The 19724-nt window shown below is 54.9% G+C and overlaps 1 protein-coding gene across 3 annotated transcripts in view; it reads left to right on the top strand.

Annotated features, from left to right (window-relative positions):
- The window catches only part of LMNA (lamin A/C), a 66197-nt gene extending 46740 nt beyond the window's left edge, over nt 1–19457 (top strand). For all 3 annotated transcript variants that reach the window (XM_074981262.1, XM_074981264.1, XM_074981263.1), the window contains exons 3-13: nt 6303–6459; nt 7238–7363; nt 7938–8108; nt 8756–8881; nt 9817–10037; nt 10214–10424; nt 11155–11262; nt 12639–12758; nt 13447–13542; nt 16682–16948; nt 17481–19457. In XM_074981262.1, coding sequence (XP_074837363.1) covers nt 6303–6459; nt 7238–7363; nt 7938–8108; nt 8756–8881; nt 9817–10037; nt 10214–10424; nt 11155–11262; nt 12639–12758; nt 13447–13542; nt 16682–16948; nt 17481–17507 — 1630 coding nt within the window. In that variant the 3' untranslated portion in view covers nt 17508–19457. The remainder of the gene's footprint in view (nt 1–6302; nt 6460–7237; nt 7364–7937; nt 8109–8755; nt 8882–9816; nt 10038–10213; nt 10425–11154; nt 11263–12638; nt 12759–13446; nt 13543–16681; nt 16949–17480) is intronic.
- Nucleotides 19458–19724: the final 267 nt, after the last annotated feature.

A 19724-nucleotide genomic window follows, 5' to 3' on the forward strand; every position in this document is an offset into this window, starting at 1 on the left:
CAGTCAGGGATCAAATGCCCATTTCCACCCTGTATCAGAGGGGTAGCCATGTTAGTCTGGATCTGCAAAAGCAACGACGGGTCCTGTGGCACCTTATAGACTAACAGAAATGTATGAGCATGAGCTTTCGTTTCGCACACACGGCCACTCTTCCTTGCTGATGCTGGAGGGGAAGGTGGAAGCTGAAAAGAGTGAGGGGCAGCAGCGTTACCTCCAATGTAATACAGGGCGTCCCCCAGATATTTCCCGTTTTCTAAACGACGTAGCGACAGAAGCATGCGGAATTTTTATACCGTGTTCCTCAGAGTTTTGGTGGTGTAAGTGCGAACCGACTTCGATCAGAGCGACGTAGTGAGGTCTGACTGTATTGCTGCGGGAATGGGCCCCACCTGTGGCTCCCCTCGGCATGCACTGGGTTTGCCGCTTGGGACGCAGCAGCTGTGTGCTCTGTTCCCCATGCCAGGCTGCCGGGAGCCTGGCTTCGGCACTCTCCTGCTGGCCCTGTGCAGGATGGGCGCTTGTAGCAATGGGGCAAGCGTAGGTGTGGCTGCTGTTGTACTCACTGCTCTTCTCGTAGGGCCTGAGGGCTCCAAGACAGACCACAAAGGCCGTCCAGAGCTGCTCCGGGGATCAAACCTGGCTCAGCGTCAACAGGACAGGGGCTTTCCCTAACATCACCTTGCTCCCCGACCAATCATAGCCAAGGGGCGTGTCTAGCAAGCAGTGGTCCAATTCTTTCACCCGTGGGCAGAATAAATTTTATGAGCACCAAGGCATGTGCAGATGTTTACCACCAGCAGAAACACATGCTGCCAGCTGTGGCCAGCTCTGGGTGCTCTGCTAGCCAGCTGCCTGGCAGCTCAGTCTCCAGCTAGGCTTACAGGGAACACGGGTTTCCTGGCTTGTCTGAACCAGGCTGGGGGAAGAAAGAGTTACAGGAGGAAAAGACAGAAAATTTCAGCGGTGGGCAGTAATCAAAGGCCATGGGGATTAAGCCCAGGATCAGTCAGACTGGCTGTAAGGGAGAGGTTGCTGCAATTTGGGGATAATTCTGCATTAAAGGGTGTTTGAGAGAACTTCTGGAAACGCTCTCAGTTGGCATTTTCCTTCTCTGAGTCACTGACGTGAACAGAGCATAGGGCTCAGCTGGTGGTGAGTCCAGAGCCCAGAGGGCTGGGCAGGGCTGGCTGGTGAAACTTTCTATGTGGTGCGTCGTGGCTGGGGGGGTTGGAACTGGGTGGCCTGTTCAGGCCTGCCTCTTGCAGAAAGTTGTGTACAAGGTTGTCGAAGTCCTGTCGGTCCCTCTGCTTGCTCCTGCTGCCTGAGCTGTCTGCAGGAGACCTGAAGGAGAGCTGCGTGCAGTTTGCAAGCTTGTCCCTTAAGTAGGTCCAACAAAAAAATATTCCCCGACCTTGTCTGGCTGACAGGGCAGGAACCCGGCCAGCAGGGACATCGCTTCAGGGTTTTCTCAAATAATCCAGAGGCCAAATCCGCAGGTGGCGTAAGCGGGAGATGACTCATAGTGTGAAGCTGGTTGAGTCCCAGAAAAGCCTGATTCCCACTGTGGACCAGCACACATCAGCTGATCCCATCGCTTGTTAACTAGGCAGATCCCATGTTAGGTCACAGGCTCTGGGCCTAGCCCCTGGGCTAGGAGCGCTGAAAGCCATTCAAGGCCTCTTCCTGTAGTCTTCCTGCAGGCCCAGTTGCTTGGGATTTCAGAAGGAGGTTTGCTTGTGTGATGACTGCAGGATCGGGCCTTCTGAGGCCAATGCTGCCGGGTCCTGGGCATCCTGTTGGGCACTGAGACGGTGCTGCATAGCCCCAGTTACGTGCTTCCCCGGCTCCTGCAGGAGCAGGCAGTGTTGGGGCCTGAGCGAGAGACCTGGGCTTAGCAGCCACCAGCGCTGCACTCCCTGCATTGCTAGGAGGGGTGCTGTGACCAGGTGTGATGCTGAGCTGTGTTCTCTCTGAGCTGAGCGCTTGGGACACCACCCAGGAGAGAGTCAGGTGCCGCCAGCTGGTTAGCGCAATGCGCCCAGCTGCGTACGGCCGGCAGCGTGTTTCTGTCGGTGGTGCCCGTCCGTCCATGCCTCGGTGCAGAGTACAAGATGGATTAAAAAAAGTAAATAGAGGGAGCATTACTGCAGAGTCACCCTGGCTCATCTAAGGCACCCAGGGCCCATGTCTGGATTCCTGCCCCCATTTGGTTCTGCATTCCTGGGGGTACGATCCAGGTAACCAAATCAGGCTGGCTGCTCGGGGCGGCGGTGGAGTTCGCATCAGAGCAGTCAGAATGGCTGACTCGCTGCGTGCCAAGCAGGCCAGCTCTCAGCACAGGGCAGCAGCCTTCCCCATTCCCTGCCTGATATTTTTACTCATGATCTAATGAGCCGGGTGTTTGCTCCCGCCCCTCGCCTGGTCTCCTGCCTGCGGAATGCAGACACTGTGTGCGGTTGGGATTCGGCTGGGCAGCTTCCCAAAACTCTGCCGTTGCTGCAACTGTGGCAAAACAATTTCCTAGGACACAGAGTGGGCCAGGCCAGAGCTTCTGGCTTCTGTCCCGGATTTGGTGATGGAATTTGTGGGGCCAAGTCACTTCCCCTGCCTCAGTTTCCCCATCTGTAGCATGAAAAGGGATATGAAGCACATGCCTCTATCTCTTTAAAGATCGCCTGCCTGTGGGTGCCCATTGTACACAGGCAGGGCCAAATAGGTCCGCTCGGATTCCCCAAGTTATGAGAGCCGAGCCCACCATGTCTATTTGGAACAGAGCTGAAACTGATGTTGCTAGCTGACATGAACAGACCGGCCTAGATCCTTCCTCTTTCCACCCCAGATTTTGCTGGAGCATTGATACCCACAGCAGAGGTTCTGGGGAACAGGAGTCATCAGTGATCTAATACTGTGGAAGGAGCATCGCATCTTTCTTTTCATAGGTCCTACCAAAATAGTGGCAGAGAGTGGCAAACCAAATAGTATTTGTTTGGTTCTGGTCTAACAATCTCGCTGGAACCTGAATGATGGTCAGCAGAAGTAGCTTCAGATACTGAAAAAACTTTGCGCCTTTTGGTCTAGGTTGGGGCAAACAAACTTTACATGGGACCCCACTTTTTGTCCCTGCAATTAGCGGTCCCTCCCCTCCACCACAACCATCTGACAAAGCATCTGAAGAAGTGAGTTAACTCACGAAAGCTCATGCTCTAAACTTTTCTGTTAGTCTATAAGGTGCCACAGGACCCTTCGTTGCTGCTACAGATCCAGACTAACACGGCTCCCCCTCCGATACAGTTAAAACAGTAACACATTTCAACGTTTTTAATTAGAGGGATGAGCCTGAGACCAAGTAGCTGATTGTGCTTTGCTTTCCATATGGAACTTCACACCCCCCCCAAGGGGGCCCACTTCCCACTCTGCACACTCCTGGTGTAGATAGGCAGGCAGGCTCCAGACCTCTCCCCAGAGCGAAGAGTAATATTTCCCAGTGGAATGGACTTTGTGCGTGGGAATGTCTGGGTTCCTGGGTGGAATCTTCAATGTTGCAAAATACCCGGAGGGCAGGAGGCCCCCATTTCTGTAGTGCCCCAGTGCAGGTAAAGACTTTGTACTCCACATCTTCTACTTTGCAGTGAGTAATAGTATTGAGGCTTGGTCTCCACTAGGGAGAAAATCAGCATAAGATACACGCCTCCACCTAGGTGAAGTCAGTTGTTGGTGTCGACGTACTTTGCGTTGATTTTCTGCGTTATCCCCACAAGCAGGAGTTCTGCAGGAGAAACTCTCCCAGCGATTTCCCTTACTGCTGTGACTGTGAGGCGTGGCAGGGTCGACAACAGCACCCTCAGTGTTTGATTTAGCAGGTCTTTCCTTGACCTGCTAAATCGAACCCCCGTAGATGAACCTCTGGAGCATCAAATCTAGACAAACCGTTAGCAGCATCTCCTTGTTGTGTGGAATCTTCCCATTGCTTTCCAGCACGATAGCTCATGTCACCAAGGGATTTTGCAGCATTTCATCAATGCCAAGTAGGCCTCACAATGTTGATGCAAGATGGGGAAACTGAGGCCCCGGGAGGCCAGGCTGTGTAGCTGGGACTGGAACCTCAGAGACATGACCCGGGACGACTTACTGCAATCATGGCCCCGTGGCAAAGCCAGGAACAGAACCCAGGAGTTCTGGCTGAGATTGTGGCATTCCCCAGCTGCGGGCTGGATGTTTTGTCTAAAGGAATTTGGCTCAAATTCATGCTTGCTCTTTCCTGAAGCAGATGTGGCGCTGGGGAGTGAAAAGGAATAGCAAGGGAGGGAGCCTGGATCAAGGAGGGCAGCAGACAGCTGAGCCGTTGGCCTTGGGCTCGTGCTCTCTGCAGGCCTCCTGTAGAACGGACAACGGGAAAGACCTGCGGTGGCGTCAGCAGCTCCAATGGGTGACCCGGACGACGCAGTCTGGCTGCATGATGTTTATACAACTGTTCCAAGCCAGATGTAAACCAGGAACCCTCCCAGTAGCTCAGACGCTGCAAAAACGAATCCACCAGCCCCATAGGAAAGGGAGCAGAACATACAGCTCTTGCAAAAGCAAGAAGTCCTGTGGCACTTTATAGACTAACGTATTTTTTGGAGTATAAGCTTTCGTGGGCAAAGACCCTCTTCATCAGATGCATGCTCTGCTGCTACCATAAACACACATTACGTCACTCCCCATAAATCAGCAAGGAGAAGGAGACGTTAACATCATAGAACTAAAGGGCTGAGTTGTCCTACCTTCCCGTGCTGTTGTTCTGCATGGAGTCAACTTCCATCTTGACCAGGTTCGTGTCTATCTAAACCTCTCTGGCTCCAACCTGGCTTCCATCCCGCCTGACTTCCAAAGCTATCCAACCCACTCTGCCTGTTGGGTACCAGGGATCGTGCCCCGCTTGGAACTCTGTGGCACACAGCAACATCTAGTGGGTACATCGAACATTGCAAACCAGGGTCTCGTGGTATCACTCTGAAGTCTGGTTTTAAATGCCCCCAGCAATGAGGCTTGTGTTGCTTCCAGCAGAAGATTAATCACTCTGCTTGGAGCCACTTCCTGCTGCTCAACCTGCAAGGTCTTTCTCCTTCATCTCCTTGCTCCTCAGAGCATATGTCCTTCAAATACCCCCACAGCATTAGGGTTGAGCTGTAAATACCTCTGCTGGAAATCTCTTGATCTTCCTTCAGAAATCTGTCCCTTACTAGCTATCGTCTAAGGCCTCAAGTATCAGAGGCACCATTGGGCTAGGGCTAGCGCTACTAACTTTGGAGGTACCTCCATTTTTCAGTGCATCATCCAAGTCCTTTTTAGAGGGATTTGCCATTGAAAATCCAGCACCTTCAGATGGTCCCAGGTCTGGCAACTAAAATCAGAAGCCACCAAAAACTTTAGTCCCAAGTTCTCGCCAGCCTTTCCCCACCTCCAGGATCTCCGCTGTTTTCTGAAACGTTCTGTGACTCCAAACCATCCTGAGGAGGTAGTGTGGAGTCGGAAGGTTGCTTATGTGGCAGGTCTTTGGGGGCAGGGGCCGTTTTTCGTTCCGTGTCCGGTGTGATGGGAGGTCTGGGTGCTGCAGGAATGCAGGCAATAAATACTGATCACCGAGGACTTGCTCTTCCATTCTGAGATGGAGCCAGCATGCTCCGTCAGAGGTCTGTAAAAGAAATCGTTGCTTTGGCCGCCCGGAGAACCGCTTGCCAATGCTCACGGCAGCGTGGGCTTAATTTGTCAACATCCACACAAGCTCTGACGCACCGGCCAGTAAACACCCCCTAACGTGGGATGTAGCAATAGCTGCTGTCCTGGCCAATCACCCGGTGATGCCTGTAAGGGTGCCCTGGGAGATGGAAGCGACTCGTCCCGGCTGGCACAGGGGAGAGTTGTAGCAGGGTGTTTAGGTGCGGGGCAGGTGGGCTGCGTCTGCATGAAGTGGGGCTCGCTCCGAGGTCGTTTCCTGGACTTGACACCTCAGCCAGTGTACTGGTGTAAAATCCCTCCTGTCTGTGCAGCTCCCCGGCTGGGAACAGGGTGGCTGAGCGGTTCCAGGGAAATGGAGCAGGAATCAGGCCCTCTGGACCTTTTCCAGGGCGATATGATGCACTCGGACTGGCAGTCCGGCGTCTTCCACTGATGTGACATTGAACAGGGCCGTGGGGATCGGGGTCTGAGCTCTCCACTGGGCTGGGTGGGTGGGGGGTGTTTGCACCCAGGGGTTGTGCTCTTGGCGCCTGCAGGGGGTTCCCCCAACACATCACCGGAGCTGTTTGCTGGCTGTGTTCCAGGAATACCAAGAAGGAAGGGGACCTGCTGGCAGCCCAGGCTCGCCTCAAGGACCTGGAAGCCCTGCTCAACTCGAAGGAGGCGGCGCTCACCACGGCCCTAGGGGAGAAGAGGAACCTGGAGAACGAAGTCCGGGATCTCAGGGCGCAAGTGGCCAAGGTGAGCAGCAGGGCCTGTCCCGGGGCCCCCCAGAGCTCCCTGTGGAGTGCCAGAGCTCACGGCATACCTGCTAACCCCGCTGAGAAACCCCGAGCAGGTGGGACCCCGCAGCTCTAGGCTAGGGAACCCTGCCAGGTGGGATGGGGAGTAGGGGGCTGGGCGGGCGCCCCATTTCTCCACGTATCCCCAGGAGAGGCACAGTCACAGGGTTTGGTTGGCGTCCAGGGGCCTCGGGAAGGCTGCAGTGTTAGTCGTGCTCCTGTCACTTGCAAGCGCTCGGATCGCTTTGCTGATGGGAAAAGCCAGGCGGGAGCCTGGGCTGCAGACGGGGTGACTCCAGCCGGCCTGTGAACTGGTGGTGCCAATTGCCAGCTGAGGTCACGTTTGCTGCCCTGGGCAAACCAGGAGAGGCCTTGCCCAGCCCTGTCAAGGTGCCAGATTGGCCTGAAAGCCTGCAGTCTGGAGGGTCCTCTTCTGGGCAGCTGGTAATGGGGAGAACCACTGACGTACTGAAGCAGGGGGCTGGAGGGAGCCCGTTCGACAGGCGTGATTTCTGCATTGGGGGAGGGGGGAATTGATGGGTTTAGCAGTGATCCTCTTTATGCAAATGAGGTGGTGAATTTGTACAGTATCCAAATAGCGTGATCACAATTAGCCTACAGTTTCCAGAGTTGCAGGGCTGAAGTCCTCAGGCTCAGCCAACGCCCGCCTGGGCACCTCCCCTGCTGGGTCTGCGACTCTCCGACCATCTGTGCTTGCTTTCCTCTCCCTTTCCCAGCTGGAAGCCGCCCTGGGCGAGGTGAAGAAGCAGCTGCAGGATGAGATGCTGCGCCGGGTGGACTCCGAGAACCGGCTGCAGACGCTGAAGGAAGAACTCGACTTCCAGAAGAACATTTACAGTGAGGTGAGCCCCAGCCCAGCCCCTCGGTCCAGCCTTATCCGCTGCACAGCCTGCGGCTGGTCGCTGCCCCGCAGGGACGGGTCCTGCCGGTACCCTGGTGGCGTCGGCTCCGTCGAGCACCATTTACAAAACCCCACCTAGCATCTGGGCAGATGGGGAAGAATCCACATCTCTGAGCGGTGTAGGGAAGCCGACCTCCGCCCCCCGTACACAGCAGGAGGTTGACAGAATTATTCTGTTGGCCGAGCCGGCGCCTGGCAGGGGGAGGGTTACCTACGCCAGCAGGGGAAGTGGAGGCATGGCCTATACGCTGAGCACTGTGATGCCCCAGCTGTGCCACTGTAGCAGCACCAGCACAGACAAGCCCTGAGAATCAGGCCTCAGGTTCTGGTGAAAGTAAGTTACACACAGAACAATTCCCTCCTGAGCCTGGCTCCTTTTGCAGCTCCCACCTGGGGCAGGTGATTCCCAGCTAGCACCAGCGCAGGGCCCAGCTGGTAGCTACCCTGTGTCAGGGAGCACTGTCTCTGACATCCGTGGCTCATGCCCCTCCTGTACGTGTGGTCCCTCCCCGCAGGAGCTGCGTGAGACCAAGCGTCGCCACGAGACCCGCTTGGTGGAGATCGACAACGGCCGCCAGCGGGAGTTTGAGAGCAAGCTGGCCGAAGCCCTCCAGGACCTGCGAGCGCAGCATGAAGCCCAGGTCAAACTGTACAAGGAGGAGCTGGAGAAGACCTATGGCTCCAAGGTAACCGAGGGTGCAGGGGCAGGGTGATGAGCTGGCAGCGAGGTGGAAGAGTGGCTAACCCATGAGTCTGGGAACCAGGACTCCTGGGATCTGTTCCTTCTCCTGCCACCAACTCTCTGTGACCGTTAAGCAAATCACTTAGACTCCAGTTTTCACCAGCCACCTCCGATCTCTGGGGGCTCAGCTGGCAGCTTCACCGGCTCTGACTTTCAGAGCCCCGGAGCAGCCTCCTCTCTGTGTGAAATCAGCGCACAGGGCTGAGCTGCTACTGAAGCTCTGCACTGAATGGTGTGGGCCCGCTTGTGAAAATGTCCAGGGCCCTGTCCTCCCCTTGGGCCCTGCTCTTCCCCCGGCAGTAAAGTGGAGAGAACACGTTCTACCAGCTGGGAGCTATGGAGCTAGAGTCGCCCCTGTGCGGTGTGTTCGGAGCTGCTGGGGGCTTTAAAGCCCTATTCTAGATCCCACCTTTGATCCACTGTCGCTGGTGGTGCCCACTGAGCAGCCCCGTCGTCATGATTGTCTCCCACGAGGGGATGATGGGTTGCTCACCCTCGCACGGACCCAGGGCTGTCGGCTCCCCCAAGGAGGGGATGTCCGTGGAAGCTGCTCCCCTGCCGTGCTAACCCCACCCGGCCTGTGCCTTGCAGCTGGAGAACGCCAAGCAGTCAGCGGAGAGGAACAGCCACATGGTAGGTGCCGCCCACGAGGAGCTGCAGCAGTCGCGGATCCGCATCGACAGCCTGTCGGCCCAGCTCAGCCAGCTGCAGAAGCAGGTGAGCAGAGAGGCCCGCGAGGGCGTCAGCCGGCCTCTAGCCCCGCCTCTCGCCGGCTCCCCCTTGTGGCAATCCCAGGCACTGCAGAACCCAGCTGAGCGCCTGTCGCCTGAACACGTCCCTGTGCCCGGCACTGCCCTCTAGCCGTCGTGCTGGGCAGCTTGGGGGGCCGTGGGATGGGGGGGAGCCAGCTGGTTGCTTGAGGCAGCACTGCCAGCTCATTGGCAGGATTGCAGGGCATAGAGGGCAGGTGTGGAGGGAACACATGTGTACTGCTCCCCAGCCTTCCTCCCTCCTCTGCCCTGCGCTAGGTTGTAACAGAGCTGGGCCCTTTGGGTGCCCGGCTCCCAGCGGGTGCACAGTGGCAGAGGCTGGGAAATGTGAGTTTCCTGCTGCGCCCACGTGGGTCGTAGCCAGGGGCTGCATGCGCCACCGCTGGTGTCCCCACCATTGTCAGACCTACAGAGGGGTCAGGCCTGGAGCTCTGGTTCTGGGTCTCGTAGCATTCCTGGGGCAGGAGACCCCAAAGGGCCTGGTTCTCTGGTGGGAGCTGACTGTGACTGTCCAGCTCCAATTCCACCCTGACAGCTCTAGGCCAGCTGCAGCCTCTTGTTCTCTTCCCTCCAGGGTGCAGCTTAACATCTCTCCTAGGGCACAAGCTGGCAGCACTTTGCTGGGCCTGGGCCCTGATTCTGCACCCGAGACAAATCCCAAACAGGCTCAGGACCAGTGGTGCCTGTGGGCCTGTCCTGCCAAAGCTTAATGCCTTTGTAGACATGGTCTAGTAATAGTCCTGCGGGGTTGGTGAGGTTCACCCCCAGAGAAGGCAAACACACCTGTGACTAAGGGGCCAGTAGCCCTGGTAGCCAGGGGCACCCTTGGCTGAGTGGGCTCTTCCTCACCCCCTTCCTCTGGCCTCTCCCCTCTGCACCCAGCTGGCCGCCAAGGAGTCGAAGCTGCGGGACCTGGAGGATGCGCTGTCCCGGGAGCGGGAGACCAGCCGCCGCATCCTGTCCGACAAGGAGCAGGAGATGGCGGACATGCGGGCCAGGATGCAGCAGCAGCTGGATGAGTACCAGGAGCTGCTGGACATCAAGCTGGCCCTGGACATGGAGATCCATGCCTATCGCAAGCTGCTGGAGGGAGAGGAGGAGAGGTGGGTGCAGAGAGGCTCCTTCATGGCTGCAGGGAAGAGCCGCCCGGGGGTGTGGCCAAGGAAGAGGGAGGGAGGAGCCTAATGGGTGGGAGGAGCCTGAGGTGCAGACAGGAACCGCTGCCCTAGAGGGTCCAAGCCCTGGTTCTGGCCCTCACTCCCTCTCACTGTCTCCCCAGGTTGAGGTTGTCTCCAAGCCCCAGCTCCCAGAAGGGATCCAGGATCCACGTGAGCCACTCCTCCACCTCGGGCTCCTCCAAGAAGCGGAAGCTGGAGGATGGGGAGCGCCGGACCAGCTTCTCCCAACACGCAAGGACCAGCGGCCGCGTGGCCGTGGAAGAGGTTGATTTGGAAGGGAAATTTGTCCGTCTCAGGAACAAGTCTAATGAGGTAGATTTCCTGGTGGGGATCTGGAACGTGCCTCAGCAGGGTTGGGATGGGGCAGTAGCTGGCAGGGAAGTCGCGTAGGTCATGGATTTTTCCTTCCATTGAAGTCGGCCCTAAACTCACTATGAAAAGGGTCTGCGATTTCTATGGGAGGCATAAAAACGTAGGCTGACTTCCTGTGTAAATTGGTGTAGGTGCATTCTGCGTGCTGTTAGATAGCTGCTGTTCCCCCACCCCAGAGATGGCTGCATTTCCACAGGTGCTGTAGTTCCTGTTGGGTGTGGCTTGTCAATTGCTTCACGGTGCTTTAGTAGCCAAGCAGATCTCCTAGCTCTTTACAAGGATGTCAGGATCATTATCCCCCTCTGACAGGTGGGAAAACTGAGGAACAGAACAGGAGAAGTAACTTGCTCAAGGTCATCCAGGTCAGTGTCAGCTGGGAATTGACCGCTGGTCTCCTGAATCTAGTGCAATGCTCTGTCCACCAGACCACCCTGTGCTGGGTGTTGTAGGTGTACAGTGTGAGAGACGGTTCTTGCCCCCAAAATCTGTGTGTGTATAGACGAGGCAGACGAAGGGTGGGGGACAGGGGATACAAGAGAAGATGGGGAAACTGAGGCAAAGGAAGTTGAAGTGACTTGTCAAAGGTCAGAGGATCTGGCAGAGCCAAGAGAGGGCAAAACCAGAACAATTGGAGGCTGGTTTCTCAAGGCTGCTGCCTTCTGTGTCACAGGACCAGGCGATGGGGAACTGGCAGATCAAACGTCAGAATGGAGATGAGGCCCCCATCACCTACCGCTTCCCTCCCAAGTTCACCCTGAAGGCTGGCCAGGTGGTCACGGTAAGTAACAGACTGCACTCGCCCGGGCAAAGTGAGGGTTAATGCCCTGGGGAACTGAGGCACGGTGGCATCTGTCACCCTGGAGGGGTCCCAGAACACAAAGCTGTGGGTCCCACTCTCCTGAGAACAGAGCAAACCCAGCCCCTTTAAATCCTCCCCCACCCCCGTTAGAGTGTCCAGAGGGCTCCCCCTTGGGGACAGGTGAGGGATTGCAGCTCCAGGGGCTCTGGTTCGAGCTGAAATATAAAACTCAGATGTGGCCGGGGGAGGCCTGATCCATGTTGACTGTGCTCCCTGTAAGCTGAGCCCTGGGGCAGCTGCCCAGGAGCGATTTTGGTGCAGCCCAGCTGATTGGCAGAGCGCCCACAGCCAGCAGCCTGTGTTTCTACTGGTGGTGCACATCCACACATGCCTCGGTGCACAGAACAAACTTTATTCCACCCACAGATGGCTAAAACTAGAGGGACATTGGGCCTGATCTCCCCTTTGCGAGCCAGAGCTCTGGACGGTGCCAGATATCGGCCAGGACCTCACACCCCGGCAATAGCTCTTGTGCAGTTCCTGCTGTTCGGGGTGGAAGTGCTGTTGCGTTTTGACATCTGCAGCTCCAGGTTATGGCCCTGGGCTGAGCAGCGGCCTGAGGCAGTACCCAGCTCCCCCCATGGATTCAGGCCCTGCCTGTGGTTTTCTCAGCCCATCTCCCTAGCCTCCGTCCCTTGGGGCGTGTCTACACTTGCATTCCTCTTTCAAAAGAGTTATGCAAATGAGATAAATGGAACATGCAAATGAAGTATAAATCTGCATATTCTGCACCTCATTTACATACTCTAATTTCAAAAGAGCTTCTTTCGAAAGAAGAAAGCCAGTGTACACGCTGCTGTTTTGAAAGTAAACCCATCTTTGAAAGAATCCTTCTTCCTTTTATTTAATGGGAAGAAGGATTCTTTCAAAAATGGGGTTTACTTTTGAAAGAGCAGCATCTACACTGGCTTTCTTCTTTTGAAATTAGAATACGCAAATGCGGTGCTGAATATGCCAATTTATACCTCATTTGCATTTTCGATTTACCTCATTTGCATGCCTCTTTCGAACGAGGAATGCAAGTGTAGACACACGGTTGGCGTTTAGAGACGAGTGAATCCCACTCACCCTCCCCAGATTCAGCAGTCTAATGGGGGTGCTGAGTCTGGAATCTGCAGCCTCCGTAGCGTGCGATTTGCCCATTGCTGCTCTCAGAGAGGATCTGGCATTTAACAGCAGACTGTTGGCCTCTCGTGGAGCAGCTGTCAGACCGCCGCAAAGACCCAGTGGGGACAAAGGGTTAGACTGGCCTCACTGCTGCGAGCTGCTCCCGAGCTCTCTCTGTTCTTCCTTAGATCTGGGCTTCTGGTGCTGGAGCCACCCACAGCCCGCCCACTGACATGGTGTGGAAGGCCCAAAGCTCCTGGGGCTCTGGGGACAGCCTGCGGACCGCCCTGATCAACTCCAGCGGAGAGGTGAGGCCCCCGCCCCGGGGGGCGGGAGGGGACAATGGCAGCTGGGGAGTTGGTCTCAAGCCAGCATGCTCCAGACAGAAGCAAGAAGCAGCTGGCTCAGGCGGAAGCTGAAAGTGACGCACAGGGTCTGATTCTCCCTGGTGCGTTGAGCCATGTGCTGGCTGCGAGTTGCAGGGTGGATCTGTCCCTGTGGCTTACAGTGCCCTGTGTGGAGGGGAGTAGAGGAGGGGGAGCTCCACAGGGTGGGGGTTCAGGACCAGGGCGAGCAGCTGTAGGCGTGGAATGGGGGTGCTGCAGCGCCCTTGCATTTTATATATATTCCCAGCTGCTGCCTAGACCGCCCCCAACTGGGGTCCTGGCTCCCTGCCCCAAGCCTCAGCCCCGAGCCCAGGTGGGGTCCCTGCTCCCAGAGACGTGGCTCTGCTGCTGATCCCAGCAAGGCAGAGCGGAGGCTGAGGTTGGCTGCTGGCAAGTTGCTGTCCCTGTCCCATGGTGTGTAGCATGCAGCTGCCTAGGGCACCTGGCACCCCGAGGAGCAGCCACTCCCCTGTCCCCCCACCCCCACTGGGTGCCCCAAATTTCATGGCGCCCCACGCTGCTGTGTGTTCTGCATGTCTAAGGACAGCCCTGGGTCTGTCACCTGACCTGTCTGCCGCAGTAGCTGACTCTGTCCCTCCCTCTCTTCCAGGAGGTGGCCATGAGGAAGCTGGTGCGCACCGTGATCATCAACGACGAGGAGGATGACGACGACGATGAAGTCAGCGTCCACCACCGCCACCACCATGTAAGCACCCAGCTCTGCCCGGCACAGGCAGCGGGATCCAATGGGTAGGGGACATGACGGCGGTTCTGCCGCTGGGTGACCTCAGGCACGTCCCCCTCCTGCTGACTGGTGGGCTTATCCTGCAGCTCCCGGGAGCAGACCTGGGGGTACAGGGAGCTAAGCGGATGGGGTCTGGGGGGCTGTCACCTGGCTGCAGCCCAGCCAGGCACGGTGTCAGGGAAGCAGACAGCTATCCAGAGCCTGAGGTTGTCTCTATACGTGGAGCTGTTCCCAGTCTGTGCACCAAGGGACACAGCTGATGATGGGGCTGATGGGGGCTGTGGGTTCATTTGGAGCATCTCAGACAAACGGCCTCAGCTCATTCCCATGGAGGAGAATAAGCTTCTAAACTGGAGCCCTGAGATCAGCTCTGCAACCCAGCCCGTAGCACGTGGGACTATACAGGCTTTGGTGGAAGTCAGGCTGTAGAGGTGGCTGCTCCGATGTCCTGTGCTTTGCAAGGTCGCAGCTAACTGCTGACTTGCGTCCACAGATACTGATGGTGGCTGTGGTTTTAACCCTCGCACTCCCCTTGGTGCGTTCTTGGACTTGCGTTGGCCTCCCTGCTGAGCTGAAGGTGTCCTTCCTAATCTGGGGCCGGTGACGGACAAACGGCCTCGTTAAATTGAGAACAGGCTGAGTCCTAATTAGATCAGGGCTTCTCCCCCTTAACGACGTCCCTTTTCTAAATGGGCATGAGACAGAGGCACCCCTCGGAGAGCATCAGCCAGGAGAAAATTCAGGGCTCCTTCCCTCTGCTTTGGGGGTGGTGCCAGATGCAGCTTTGACAGGGGCAGCTGCAGCTTTGTCGCACATGATCAACTTTTCTTTTCATTGCTCTGAGTGCAAATAGGCATGTCAGGATGAATCCTGATCAGCCCTAGGGAAATGAGCCAGGATCTGCTCCTGACTGGAGGTCCCCATTTGTTATGAGGGTTTAATTCCCACCAGGAGGGAAGAGTCACCCAGCCCACATGGGGTCCTTGAGATGGAGGGTATTAGTGGGTCAATGCTGGCCTGGGAGGAAAAGTGTTTTTAGCCAAGTTGTCAAGGCTGCCTCCCCACTCGGACACGCTGAGCGCAGAATTTGGGGACTTGCAAAAACCTTAAAAATACTTTGCCTCTATAGGCTCTGCTTTAAAAAAAGAGCTCCCCAGAGTCACAGACTCCCTGACCCTGGTTGGTAATCACCGCTGCCACCACCAAATAGGAAAATTCACCCTTATGCCCAGGAAGACACACTTGGGTATCTTCCTGTGGGGGAAACCCAAAGCTTCACCCTTTCCTTCGCAGACAGCTTGGAAACAAAGAACTGTAATCGGATAGCTGACCTTAGGCAGGTAGGCATTCACACAGACCATAGGACACAGAAATCAAATCCTTGCCTTAAAAAAAGTAATGGACTCACAGAACCAAAGATGGAAAAATACCAAGAAAGTAAATAAGTTGCTAGATGTAGTTATAGCAACTACAGATGATTAACATTAGAGCACAGAGAAGTATTTCCCTGGGATTCAGCTTAGAAGTTACAGAGTAGAGGGAGGGGGAAAAAAACCATCGACCAGCCTGATAAATTCCACACCAGGCCCCAAATAAAAATAACCTGATCTCATCTAACAAAGAGTTTCCTTTCTGTGTACATGTCCATGCTCTGATGAGGGTGTGGCCAGGATATTTACTGGATTCATCAGCATTTTTGGTCTCCCCTGCTCCAGCTGCAGAACCCAGACAGAGACCCCTTAGCCTGCAATTGTTCCCATACGGAAGTGGATTTCTCTCTCCCCATTGGCTTACCTGGCTGCCCTCCACAGAGACCCTGTAATGGTTAACCCTGTACAGGCTTTTCATTCATGACACAAGCCCGTCTCCGATGGCAATGGGTGGGACTGGCTAGTACAGTGCGAATTCTGGGCAAGCCACTGGTGACACATGCTGCCCTCGATGTCTTCAGAGACTGAACTGCCCCGATTATCATTGCACAAGAACCGGGCGTGACAAGAGGGGGAAGCAAGCTGCAGATCAGACTTCAAACCGGCCACATTTCCTCAGCTCGCATGGTTGTGCCAATGCCAAGTAGCTGCAGGAAAACCCCAAAGCTCTGCTGCCACGAAGATGGGCTCAGACTAAGACCCTGAGTGGAACAGATGCCAAACAATCCCTCCTGTCCCTGCGAACTCACCCGATCGGGTTCTTACTTTCTGGGGCATGTCTCTTATCTCCCCCCACACGCGCGATTCTGTGGATGGAGCTGTCTGCAGTGTGACTAACTCGAATCAGGGACCGCACCACTTCATTACATCTTAGGGGATCTGGGCATGAAATCTGAGGGCTGCTCTGGCTCCCTTGGTACTGTCCCCCCCATACAAAGGACTTTGCTGGCATAAGGGAGAAGCGATTCCCTTCCGGCTGCACAAACACAGCTCCTGCCGCTGCTCGCAGGAGTCGGGTACGTGTGAGGCAAGAGGGAGCCATCCCCGTGGCTGGAGCAGACAGCAGGTGTACCCCGCCTGTCCCACCACCAGTGGTTTGGGGGCCCATTTGCCCACTGTGGCGTGAGCTGCTTCCTTTGGCTTCAGCAGGAGTTCGTCCACTCCAGAGGTTCCCAGACACTGACCTCCGTCTAGCCAGTGCTCCTTGGCCCCATATTCAGCAATGTGGGGGTGACAGGGAGCTCACAGCCCCCAGGTGGGGAGACACAGACCCCGGCTCCCCACGACACATTTGTTTTATTCAGCTTCTTCTAATGCCCCCATCCCTGCGGTCTCAGGGCTCTGTGATTTAGGAGCCTCCAGCGATAGCAGAACATCCGCTGGGACCCCATGTCCCTACTGCCCTATCACAAGAGCAGGTGTGGTTTTGGACAGGCACAACCCAGCCCTGCCAGGACGAGGTGGTCCTCTGCCAACTCCTCTTCTCTGGGCCCCTCCCTGGCTGTGGGGCTTGAGAGCAGCCGTAGGCCTCTGTCTCCTTGGAGCGTTGCTAGCCCCCCGCGCTGGGCCTTGGGTCAGTTGCACTCCTCCCTCGGACCTCCTGGCGGGTTGCTGGCCCTTGAGGAAGCTCCATCAAGTATTAAAGACGGTTTTGTTTCTCTTTCTTCCAGGCTCACTGCAGCGGCACAGGGGACCCCGCTGAGTACAACCTGCGCTCCCGCACCGTGTTATGCGGCACCTGCGGCCAGCCAGCCGAGAAAGCCGGCGGGGTGCAGAACGCCGCCGCTGGCTCCATGTCCTCGGAATCGTCCGCCTCCAGCTTGACCATCACCCGCGGCTACCGCTCCCTGGGGGGCACCGGTGGGGGCAGCAGCGGCCTTGGAGATAACCTGGTGACCAGGTCCTACATCCTGGGGAACACCAACCCACGCAGTCAGGTTGGTGCATGAGAAGAAAGGCCCTTCTCCTGGGGGCAAGGGAATCCTGCAAGAAGGGGGCCGTGTGAATAGCTGGTGTTAGTTTTAGATTACTACTGCTCTAATCGGTTTGGGTGGAATATTAGAAGAATCATTCTCAAACTGCTTTGCGTTTATGGATCCTCCATCTCTAAAACAGGGAGAATGACTTCCTATGGTTGCGAAGTGCTTTGAGATAGGGGTGAAAAGCACTAATTATTGCTTATCTGTATTACTGTAGCCCCTAGAAGCGCTGACTCACAGACCAGCGCCAGCTCATGGTGCTCGGAGCTGTACAAATTCGAAACATAAAGATTATATTTCTCTGCCCTAAAGGGTCACAGTTGAAAATGTGAGCAGAGTATTTTATAATACTTAGGGGATTATTCCAGTGCTCTAAAGCTACTAAGTAATTAATATTTAGGAACGGGTTTTCTGATGGCTACTGCTGTCCCACTTTAACTCAAGCAAACAGAAATTCCTAGATATTTATTTTTCTCTTTTCTCCCTCCAGGGCCCGCAAAACTGCAGCATCATGTAACCAGCAGAGGGCGCTCTCCTTGCTTACAACCTGCCATTATCATGCTATTTTTTTTCTCAAAGCAAGAGAATCATTTTTTTCCCCTTTGGGTTTTGTTTTATTTTTTTTTTCCTACAGCAGTAATTTTATATATATATATATAAAAATGCTAAAAGATGCTTTGATTTTTTTTTAAAGAAAAAAAAATATTTCTATAAAAATAGCTTTTCAGCTTCAGATTTTTTTAAAAACCTAAAACCAAAGAGGTGGAAGAATTGTGGTAACCAAAAAAAAAAAAGAGAAAAAAAGGTTGTAGTTTAATAGCTCTTTAGATATAGATATATTTTTGCCAAAGCTTTTTATATGACTAGCAGCTGTAAAGCCATCGGCGCTGAAATGCTGACTGTTGTTTCCTGGGGCCATAGCGCTATCACGATGTGCCATCCCGCTGCATTTACGCCCGTATTGCAAAGCTCACCTGAAGTCAGCGGACCTCATGCTGACATCGGTGAGCTTTGGTTCCGGCTCAGTATCCTTTAATAGGAGGAGCAAATCATCAGGCCTGGTTCTTGTATCCACGAGGGCCTTTTTACGTCCCTCTCGGAGTGGAAAGTGGCCTTAAGGTGGACAGAACTCTAACTTACAAGCACTGTGGGGGCAGGAAAAAAGAACCTTGGTGAATTTCACCCAGTGGGCCTAATTCTCACTGACAGCACCAGGTCAGCTTCAGAGTCTGTTTAATCGCATGGGGGCATTAGCTTAAACTCTGTCCTTCTGACCCATTTCGTCTGCTTAATTGCCATTCCCTGCTCACTGCTGCAGTGCCATAGCCAGGAGCAATCTTGCTGGGGTCGTTCTCATACTGTACTTTCATTAGTCAATGACACTTTTTTCTTTTTTTAAAGGCAGCCACATTGTGCCTTGCAGGTGGTGCTGATTGGTTGAACTTAATCAGAAAGGGAGAGAGAAGAGGAATGAGGAGCCCTGTTTAGAGAGCTTGGTAGCCAGGGAGCCAGTTCAGAGACCAAGGACAAAGCAATCAGGGAAAGAGACAGTTTCCGAAAGAGCTTGTTTCAAGTCTGGGACCAGATGTTGATGCCAGCCTGACAGGAGAGACCTCTAAGGTTGCCAAGAGGCTGAGCAAAGCGAGTTGGGTTGTGGGGTATATTCCCAGTTAACATGAGCCTGATCCTCAGCTGGTGCACCTACCCCGTTGCCTTAGCAGAAATTACTGACACCAACTGAGGTTATGGCTCTGCGTGACTACGGCTGCACTAGCTGCTGCGTCTCCACTGTGGGTCTGATCCTGCCTGCCGCCCCACGCCTTCTACTGACTTCAGGGAGTCTTTGGGAGGTGGAGGCTGCAGGATCAGATCCCAAGTCCACTAAGGAATGAGGAGATCCCATGGTTTGCAGGACAGGTCTCCTTCCCATGCTGTATTAAACTGACTGATCTGTTTGGGAGGCCAGTCTGAGCCCTGGGTGGATCAAGACAGCCCAGCAAGGTCCGTCCAGTGCATTTGTCCTGTCGTATTCAGTGGCTTTTGTTTTCATGTGCAGCACTGCTAGAGGAAGCTCATTGCACACCCCTTCGCCTTCGTAGCCAGATGGGGGTAGCTCCGAGTAGAGTCAGCATAGAGCTGTGCTGCCTTGTATTGCCTTTTTTGTTTTCGGTGCAAAAAGCCCAACACTAAAATAAAAGCCCCCTCCTCCCAATCTTACTGTCTTGGAGATGGTACCATTGGCCAAGGCTTATACCCAGTGCCACGCCTGCCTTCTGCCCCATCACCTCCCTTCAGCATCACCCACCTCGATCCACCCAGCTGGTTGCCGGTCTCTATTCAGCAGGGGACATCCCAGCTTTGTTGCTGTAAGGTTTGGTTGCCATAGGTGGATCTGGCAAGGACTTGTACTGTTAATTGGAAATGTTACCCTATTTCTGTATGTCAAAATCAATACACCCGAAATGTACCCAGTCTGTGTCCTCTCGTTATTTCTGCTGCTGTCTCTAACAACCGTGCTCAAAGCAGAGAGGAAGGACTACTGCCAAAGTTCAGTGCAACTGTGGTCCACCAATTTTGGATGTCAGTTTTCTCGTCTGTCAATTCTCTGGGATGGAAGCTAATGTGTCACCAGGGTATTTCCAAGCCACATGGTATTTCCCGGATTACATTGAGTTCCCCAGTTGGGCCAAGTAATCAACCATCTGCACAGCCTCCCTCAAACGATATGCCTTTT

This window comes from Carettochelys insculpta, chromosome 30, assembly GCF_033958435.1.
Source record: "Carettochelys insculpta isolate YL-2023 chromosome 30, ASM3395843v1, whole genome shotgun sequence".
NCBI classification, from domain to species: domain Eukaryota; kingdom Metazoa; phylum Chordata; order Testudines; family Carettochelyidae; genus Carettochelys; species Carettochelys insculpta.